This window comes from Lottia gigantea (assembly GCF_000327385.1).
Source record: "Lottia gigantea unplaced genomic scaffold LOTGIsca_38, whole genome shotgun sequence".
In the NCBI taxonomy this organism is placed as follows: Eukaryota; Metazoa; Mollusca; class Gastropoda; family Lottiidae; genus Lottia; species Lottia gigantea.
The window spans coordinates 2,224,108-2,234,042 of NW_008709295.1; the positions used below are offsets into that span (position 1 = coordinate 2,224,108).

Sequence of the window (9,935 nt, forward strand, 5' to 3'; positions counted from 1 at the left end):
TCAGCAGAATTATCATCTGTACTAATGGAACTAGCAGCCTTAGAATTATTACTATCTACTGAATGGTTAAAGGAATCACTATGTAGGATAGTGGGGTGTCTAAATTTACACTTACTACAACTTTGCTTATTCCAGCATTTACTCTTCTGATGCCCAGATTTTAGACATCCAAAACATAGTTTTTCTCTAGATACAAACTTAACTATATCGTCTCTTGAGAGTTTATCTAATTTTCTACATTCACTAATGGAGTGATTATTGAAATGACAATATTTCCATTTGATACCGTCAGAATTTACATCAGTTACTGAGGTGTTAAAAACTTTACCTGTAACAGGCTTAGATTTGACCTTTAAATCATTTTAACTCTTACTAATAGAATTGTCTGCACAATAGCATCCCTACCATACACAGGGTCATTTAGCATCTTAGCTTGTTTCTTATTACTCAGATATAATCAAAATCTAATCCAATATTTCTATAATCCTCAATTGATCAAAGATATGACTCAACTAATTAAGAAATCAAAAATAATCCTAATCCTCAACTGATCAAAGATATGACATGATTCACTCAATAATTTTGAGAAAATCAAAAACCTGTATTAACTGACTACTATATGAATCGCAAATTCAATCTCATTTCATAACCATTCCTCGACACTTGAAAAAGGATAATATTTCGAAAACCGGTTCGTGTCAATTGCGTAAGTTTTTGTTTTACTTGTTATAATTTTTCACATCATTGTTAGCGTTATTTATCACCTAAATATATATTTTTTTGCATTTTTCAAAAAAAAAAAAAAAAAAAAAATCCCCGAAATCAAAACTTTCATAGCATCAATATTATTAACCGCGTATAAACATTCACTCAAATAGATGCCAAAGTCATCAAGTAACACATGATCATCTGATTTAATCTTCTTAAAGTTCAGTGCACGATTGATGTAAGTCTCTGCAATATGATTAGGATCACCATATCTCTCACCAAGCTCTTTCATTGCAGCTGTAAAGCCAGTTTCACCACCTAAATAGGAAAATCCTCTTACTATTTTAATCGGCTGTCCATAAGTAAAAGACTCCAAATAGTTAAGATTTTTCTTCATCTGTACTACAGTTTGCAAAAACTTGAGTGTTCAATTGTCTAACAAAACAGAGATATTCTGAAGGGTCACCTCCAAATTTCTTGATGTCAACTACAGGACGCTTCAATGACTGGATAAGGGTTTTATTGAAACCTTCACTATCAGTAGGTAAGCTTATACTTTCTATAGGTATCTGTGTTATGTTCTGAGTTTGTCTCCTTGAGGATGTTGATCTATTACTGCTATTACCTTTTGTTTAATCTGAAGTTTCTCCATTTCGAGTTTCTCTTTATCACGCTGTTTCCTTTCCTTTTGTTCAATTTGCAGTTTCTCTAAGCTTCTGTTTCTGCTCTAAAACCTTTCTTTTCTCAACAAGTTCTATCCTCTTTTGTTCTTCTCTTACCCAATCTGAATTGGAGGAAACAGAGGACGAATCACTTCTGCTGAGTTGAGACACACTGTCAGAGGGTTTAACATCAGGCGGTGTAGGTTTGTTTAACTTAAACCACTCTTCTGAGTATCTTCGGAAACTATCAATTTCCCTTTGAAAATCAATATGATCGTAGAGGTAAGATTGTCTATCTGCCTCTTCTATTATCTGTATGTACTGGTGATGGGTTACTTGGTAGCTCTCCAAAACTTCTAACCATTTTTTATACAGGTCAAAGATGTGGTCGTAACCGTCATCAGTAAGCATACTATACTGTATATCTTTCGACATAGACTTCAAAACCTTTTCGAAATTCTCTGTCTGCAACTTAAGTTCTGAACTGGAACTATTATTGTTCACAGCTCCTTCATGGAGGCTTTCACTATCCTGTGTCTCCATATCTGGTCTAATTTGTTGATATTAATGTGGATGCTGTCGATGCGTCCCCTTCACCCACTAACATGCACACCACTGGATAAGGGAAAGGTAACGTTTAGGTGTTTTCATCAAAGTTTTAATCATCCAAATTGTAGACAATTGTACAGGTGAACAAACATACAATCGCACCGATAATGGACTTAAAAATACAGAATAAAAACGAAAGCTAGTAACTGAAATGGTTACGGGAACGGGAAACAAATTGTCAACCACCAAACTTCCAAAAATCAACAAAAGAATCACAGGATAAATGAAATGCCACCTGGTCATCACTTAAGAAGGACGTGACGTTATTTGAGCACCTTCGGTATGACTTAATAGCTTATCATGACTTATGAGGTTCGCCTTTTATGTATGCACTCTACAATGGTGATAAACAAAAGAAAGTTTTAGGAAGTTATATGAATCTCGTTAAGAGAAAAGCACCGGACGATGAAGGAATCATGTATTCTTATGGTGATAAAGATGAATTGAGTTTGGATGAAAACTACGAATTTGATGATTTCGATTACCTTACTATTCAAGAAGAGAATGAAGAGTGTTGATTTTTTTGTTTTAAATGAAGTTGAATAACAATTTCCTCGTTACCAAAATCTATAAACCTATTTTTACCATCTTTGATTTCCAGATTTATATCTTTAATCATAAAGGAATTAAGTGGTAAATACGTCGTTTGAAATGGTTTCTCTATAATTCTATATCCTATCGGTACAGTGAATGTTGGAAGACTGTAAATAATCTGACGTTTGTATTTATTGAAAAATCTACCGTTTATCAAATTGCAATGTATATTTATCACATCGATATCATTCTCGATATTAGCTTTGTGTGGTGCTTAAGTGGATTGCGTGTATATTTGTTTATCAAATCCTAGTAACGCATTCAATGAATTTTCTACGTTGAAATGAACTTGACTATTATTTCTTAATATCAATTTTATTTTGTTCAGATTCAAATTACCTTCGAATTAAATATTGTTTTTACCATTGACACTTCCTCCATATTCAGATAGGTATTCGTTAATGGCTATGTATTCGTAGCTTCCTGGTAGTAAACGTATGGTTTTGAACGTAACTCAATTATCTGTTGATATTTTTATTTGGTTATTTTTTTCGTTGATATTTCTAATGGAATTGTAAACAGAGAAATACTTTAATCCCAATTCATATTCTTGATTGCGATCGAGTTCGTACTCATAATCTAGAGACAATTTAATGTCTGACTTATTTGAGGTGATAACGAATAGTTGTTCTTTATTTGACATTTTTAATCACGCTTTTATAATCATTTTTATCTATGATACCTTTCTCTAGGAGTCTTTTTAATATACAATTTACTTCATTATAATGTCTGTGTGATCGATGTCCTTCCTTCATTGCCGCTGATATTACTCGTAATCTATTAAGTAGTTCCTCGATGTTGTCGGATAAAAACGTTATACCTTGTCCAGATGCCATATTTTCGTATTCGTCTATTTCTCGTGTGATTGGTGGATAATCTTCTGCATAATCACCAGGCTCCTCTTCATCATGTTCAATTACTCTTTTATATAGTTTAACTTTTTTTTATCTTCTTGTTTCGGGTCCCGACTTTCTTATTGCATCTAGAAATTTGGACTATGCTACTAAATCCTTATAATCGGCAACACCAACAACATCCTTCCCATTCATTAAATCTATTAATCCGTTAATGTGTATATATAATCCTTTGTATCGATTATAAATTCGGGGGTATTTGCCCTAAATCCATTAAACCGTAACCCCGCTTCATCAATGATTGAAATGCTCTTTGGTAAATCTGGGTCAGGGTTTGAAAAATAATGTTTTACATCATCTACTGTCCTAATTATAATACCACCATATTCAATCGCTTTGGGGTTCTATAGGAGGTTTATATTCTAAAGCTAATTTCTTTTCAATATCCTCTTCAGATTTTAATATGGGTTGAAATAGAGTTTGTAGATTTTCTGTTAATCCGAGTTGTTGTAATTTGTTATTTTCAACTTGGGTCTTTATTATATTCTTAGCTTTGATATATTCTTTATTTCTTTTTAAAATATTATTCCAATCGCTACTCATTTTTAAAAATATAAAATTAACACATGTCGATCATAACTCTTTCACCCGCAGGTTTTCTAGTATTTACGAATACATATCCATGATCATCTGGGTTTCTCCATTGAGCTTTACATTCTTTTTTAAATACATCTCTGTCCATTCCGTGATTTATCGACTGAATGATTTGAGATAAATATTAATCGTTTAATTCAAATAATAAAAAACAATTTGCATTTTTTCTAATGAACATAGAATCCGTCCCGTAAAAAGATTTGGATTGGTATATGCAGTGACAGTTGTGATGTCTTCCTTTCGTGAAGAATTCTTGTTGAACAGCTTGATTTCTTTGCGCTACGCAGTCGTCAAATAATATTAAGTTCTTTCGATTGCTATCAATATTAGTCAAGTCTAGGTCATTAACATTTTTCGTAAGAAAAACTTTTATATCCGTTGGATTCTTTGCTTCGATGTAGTTATCTGTATCTTTTATTTCCACTTTTTCGTTTCCTTCGTAATAATGAAATAGGTCTTGAACATCTTTCTTTGGTAAATATTCTAAAGCTTTGAGAGATTGATAATACGATTGCTCTGGTGTTGTTGTGTAGATATACAAAGAATTGAAATCTAAAAGGTTTGGTGTTGTCAACATGTTAAAAGTGAGATGAGTTTTCCCAGAACCGGAACTACCGCATATACACACGAGCATTGGGTTACTTGGAAATATTTCTGAATGATTAAATTTTTTGCCCATTTTATATTATTTTATTTTATTCCAAAAATCACCCCTTCTCCTTTATACTTTTGCACCCGCCGCGGTAAGACCTGCAAATATTAAAGGTAGGGAAAATATAAATCCACCTTTTTTACATTTGTGTCAAGTCTATATCATCTCTGACTTTACAATATTTGTAATGTTGATATTTTTACCATTGAAAGTTATTACAGTTGGGGAATCTGTTTCAACATCTTCTATTATTTTCATAACTAAAGTTTTTGGTTTCATTTTTAAGGGTGTATTTTTTACTCAATTCTTATCATTCTTCTATCAGCTGTTTTAATTAAATGTTTTGCTTCTTCGAGTAGTAACAATAACCGGTTACATCTCCTTGTGTTTTTTCAATATGAATATTTATGTTCACTCCTTGTTTTGAGTCTGGTAATTTCTTGAAATCAACCATTAAATATCTTGCTGGTTTAATAGTGTTAGTGATTGGCCAGGTGGTGGATTCTCCAGTTAAAGTCATGCTACCTACCGTGTTACGATAAAGAAAAGCTATTTCAATCTTTAGTTAATGAGTTGAATATTCTCGTTTCTACTTCAATTGATGGTGTTATTACGAGTATATAAAGTTGGAGATACGTTATTTCTAATTTTGCATCTGAAGCATTCTCTCCAAAGAGTATCTTATCATCATTGATTTCTCTTTGTAGATGCATTTTATATGGTAACCCTATGGAAACTTTTCTGTGTTCCAACAGACCGAATAAAGGATATAACTTCCAATTTACGTAATTATTGTACTGAAGTACCCGTTTTTCAAATCCGTGATTACCTGCTCGTCCTACTCTTTCTATTGTGTTTCGAGCAATAGCTCTCATTCTATCTTCATTTGCATCATTTGGAACCGGGTCTTTTAAAACTCTTCCATCGCCAACATCGGGTATCCAGCCTGAGACTGAATCGTAGTTTTTGGGATATAGAACTGTTTTCAACATTGTGTCAAATTCCCCAAGGTGTTTGATGGTTTCTATGGGATTTGAACCACCTTCCAAAACCATTTCAGTAAATAAAGATAGGAAGAAATTGTTTTCTAACGTTGTGTTGGTTTGTGGTACGCGATTCCCATTGGGAGTTCTGTCTTTGATTCTGAATCGCATCTGAAATAGGCATTAGACAGAAGCAACCAATTCGATAATGAATTAATCTCGAAAGAGACCCTACCCCCATCATTTAGTTGAGACCTAGAGCCAACGGATGGTGATATGATAATGTAATCCTCTTTTTTCTTATTAAACGAATAACGAATTGGATCATATAATTGAAAGATCGGATCTAATCTGTATTTTTTTTCTGCCATTTTTAAAGATAGGTTTTACCCTATTATTTGAAACCATTTACCCCCATGGAAATGCAGGAAGAATAACAAAAAACCAAAGTAAGTTTTAATAAATACATTTTACATACAATTTAAAACATAAACAATTACATGTATATTGATACTACTAGATATACTTCAGAGTTATCTCCCCTCTTACACTATTGGCAGTCATAGTTCAAGGGTCAAGAGTTACGTCCGCTCCTATAGAATCGCTAGATGTACTTTAGAGTTATTTCCCCTCTTACACTATTACCAGTCATAGTTCAAGGGTCAAGAGTCAAAGGTTACGACCGCTCCTATAGAATCGCTAGATATACTTCAGAGTTATCTCCCCTGTTACACTATTACCACTCATAGTTCAATGGTCAAGGGTTACGACCGCTCCTATAGAATCGCTAGATATACGTCACACATTTTATCCTTTTCCAAAACGCTTGTTCTTCAGCACTTTTCTATTTTCGAAATCTGTATCAACAATTTTGAATCCTCGGATATTTGTCACAGAGTTTGGTAGTATCCCCTTTTGCCTGCGATGGTTTAAATATTCTTCGTAATATGAAATGTTGACATCTATTAAACTTGTGTCTGGAATAGAACTAAATTGATATTTTGAAAAACAACAAATATCATATCTTAATTCCACCCTATAGTCTTATGATTAAATCAAACAAAGAACATACCTTGATTTTGTATGATTAAATTCCTATTCTTCCAGCGTAACAAAATTGAGACAGTGTTAATAGTTGAGAGTTTAGTCTGTCTATGCCGACGTGGCATGGGCGGAATGTTATATGTTAATATAAACATCTGTTATTTAGTGACGTATATCCAGTCAACAATAGTCTAGACGACTGATTGTTACCGGGAGTTAAAGGTAATTATTAAATCAATAATACTCTAGAAAACTAACCGTGTATAAACTGGTTGGTATTTTACTTTGAAGTAAACAAAAAACAGTGTTACCTCCCATTAATCAGTTTAAAAATGTTTGTTTTTTCTAAGTTCTTTGTGTATTTCATCTGCTATTCCCATACCCATTTTCATCTTTGCTTTCAACAGTTTAATGATTAATGCTATTTGCATTCTCTCTTTAAAAGTTGGATTTGGAATATTTTCAAGTTCGATTATCATTTGTTTGTCTGCTTCGTGTCTGGATGTTATGTCTTTATTTCTGAATAGTATGTCGTGTTTAAAGCTAACATGAAGTCACAAAAAGGCGCAATACCTAAACAAAAAAAAGTATAGGTCTGTATTGGCCTAAGTCAGCTTGAATCGTTTGACTGAAGCCATACAGACCTTTGTCAACTTGAGAAGCAACCAAGCGTAGCGCAGCCTCATATATAAACCGAGCCGGCGTGTTTTCGTCTTCACTGTCAACATTGATTTCAACTGGACAACATCTCACAGCTCAAGAAGATTATATGTCCGATGAAGTAAATATTATATAATTTATACATTTCCACTGCATCCATTCCATCTCCATTCATCTCAAAACCCTTTATAAACAAATAAAACCATCGGTTTTTGCCACTACTCTATATTATAGGCTAAACAGATGGACTATTGCAATCTGTATTCAATTTCACGAGGACATTTCATCTCTTGCAATTTCACAACATGACATGTGCATAATTTTATGTATGAAAATGGTTATACTCACCTTTTCATGAATTATAATATAAGGCGTTCAGTGCAACACACCATTATATTGGTAATCGAAAGAATTTGTTGTTGCAAATCATAATCTTTTATTGATTATCAGAAGTCCTCTCTCAAAATTGTAAACAAACAAAGAGACGTAACTCATTGCTTATCAGACTACAAAACATTTTGCTATAAATTTTATAATCTGACTTTTGTGATACGGAACAGGTACAAAACTGCTGTCCTTGTTTGAGAAGAGGAAAATGTGGAAGTTGTGTTTGCAGTAAAAACTGTCGAAATATGGGATGCAGATATAAATTGCAAGATAACAAGGTAACATATCATTCTCAATTTTTTTATTTATCTCTATTTCCATGTATCTAATTCTAATATATCATAATACTATCATTGTTCGTTTTCTGTAAACCTATTTGACAACGTCTAAAGCTTTCCGTGCCCTTATTTTCAGACCAAAACTTCACAGAACAGGGCAACAACGTCACGGTACCATCCTTATGCTTCCTCAAGCAACAGAAACTGTGGTGAAACAAGCAGGAATACAGAGCTTCATGAAAGGTGTATACCTGCAGAGAAAGAAGACGAAGAGAAAAAGAAAATTATAATGGTAAATAATATTTTGACATAATATTCATGAACAATCCACGTATTCACAAATATTTCCTGAATGCTTCTGAATTTATCATTACAGGAAAAGGTTGATAATATGTCATTAGAACAGTTACGCGACAAAGTCAAGGAAGCAGCACATGTCATTCCAGATCACCTATTTCCATTTTTTGATTCGGAATCATCAAGCACCCTCCCACGTCCAAGCTGGTGCAGTTGCGGAAATTGTGAAATTATGGAGGATGTTCGAATGAATACATGTTGTCGTACCACACCATGTATTACTTCCAAGCCAGAATTCAAAAATTTATGTTTGCGACATGATGTCATAGAAGTTGCCAACATTCTCAACTGGAGTCATCAAACAAATCAAGATGCAGACTTTTCTAATAAAACTTTTCGAAATCAAGCTTACAGAAATTTCATCCTCTGGCAACATGGCAAGATGGGATCCGGGAAACGCAAGCCATTACCAGCTTGTACCTACGTTGCAATAAGAGCAACATTTCCATCAAATGAATATTCTGGATACCATTCAGCGTTTTCCGATTCTGAATAAAAATGTTGTTTACCTTCACCTTTTCTTCGTTTCATTTCTTTCAATAAATTTGACGTCGTTTCCGGATTTGACTCTCCCGACAGATTTGGTGCTATGTCATCCAATTCTAGGGACCTTTTACCTTTTTTGTAGTCTTCGTTTCTGGCACAGTATATATGATGCATGCATTCTGACATAAGATCTAAAAATAATTTCAATGAAATTATAAGAGGAAATACAAAATGTACTCAACTGTAAAAGAAACAAAGCAATAATATATTTATATTTACCTGGTATATAGTCATAACTCTTACATACAAGCCTTTCATATGCTACCCAGTGCTTGGTTTTCTTCGAGAACTGCGGCATTCCGCAAACGTCGTCCTGTGAGTTGGTAAGCGCTGGTCGTCCTGTATGATGGTTGTAGTTTATGATGGCTAGTTGGTTTCTCATCACATAACAATCGAAACTAAATCCTATTCTTTTTGGACAATATTTCAGTAAGGAATGAGAGTAGAAATTCTCAATGCACCATGTTTGTCTGCACCGTGTGTAGTATTTCAGGTTTCCCAGGAAATATTTATCTGTGATAATAGATCTGTAAATATTTTGAAGTTTTTCATATATCTTATATTGATAAAAATTCAAGGGAGATCAATGAATATATAAGGATATATTTTACTGTAGCATACCTTAGATTTTTATACGCGGTACTTGATTTGTTCAACCACGATCTTGATGGGTCGTCAATTATTTGATTTTCTCTATGTCTGAATAATCAAAGATGGAAACATATACAACTACAATGCAATATCATGTATACAAACTTACATCGTTAGAGTTATATCAAAAAAAAGATATCTAGACAAATCTGCATAATTACCTGTCAGTGACCCACGAATGCACATTGGTAACATGGTAAAGTATACCAAACCAGCGACGTGTTAGTCTGTCGACACTTCCCTTCGATACGTGACAGCAGTACCAAAAGTGATTGAAGATTTTTCTAATCCCATGG

The 9,935-nt window shown here is 33.5% G+C and overlaps 4 protein-coding genes across 4 annotated transcripts; 1 reads left to right on the plus strand and 3 right to left on the minus strand.

Annotated features, from left to right (window-relative positions):
• Positions 1-1,400: 1,400 nt before the first annotated feature.
• Positions 1,401-1,913, minus strand: LOTGIDRAFT_163259 (hypothetical protein; the record flags this gene model as incomplete). Its single annotated transcript, XM_009059318.1, has 1 exon — positions 1,401-1,913. One exon carries the CDS (start codon positions 1,911-1,913, stop codon positions 1,401-1,403), a length of 513 nt encoding a protein of 170 aa, XP_009057566.1.
• Positions 1,914-4,205: 2,292 nt separating this feature from the next.
• LOTGIDRAFT_121762 (hypothetical protein) lies at positions 4,206-4,760 on the minus strand (the record flags this gene model as incomplete). The annotated part of the gene is made up of 1 exon (XM_009059319.1): positions 4,206-4,760. One exon carries the CDS (start codon positions 4,758-4,760, stop codon positions 4,206-4,208), a length of 555 nt encoding a protein of 184 aa, XP_009057567.1.
• A 527-nt stretch (positions 4,761-5,287) lies between these two features.
• Positions 5,288-5,788, minus strand: LOTGIDRAFT_163260 (hypothetical protein; the record flags this gene model as incomplete). The annotated part of the gene is made up of 1 exon (XM_009059320.1): positions 5,288-5,788. One exon carries the CDS (start codon positions 5,786-5,788, stop codon positions 5,288-5,290), a length of 501 nt encoding a protein of 166 aa, XP_009057568.1.
• A 2,264-nt stretch (positions 5,789-8,052) lies between these two features.
• LOTGIDRAFT_163261 (hypothetical protein) lies at positions 8,053-8,938 on the plus strand (the record flags this gene model as incomplete). Its single annotated transcript, XM_009059321.1, has 3 exons — positions 8,053-8,085; positions 8,222-8,377; positions 8,462-8,938. 3 exons carry the CDS (start codon positions 8,053-8,055, stop codon positions 8,936-8,938), a joined length of 666 nt encoding a protein of 221 aa, XP_009057569.1.
• Between the last annotated feature and the right edge of the window lie 997 nt (positions 8,939-9,935).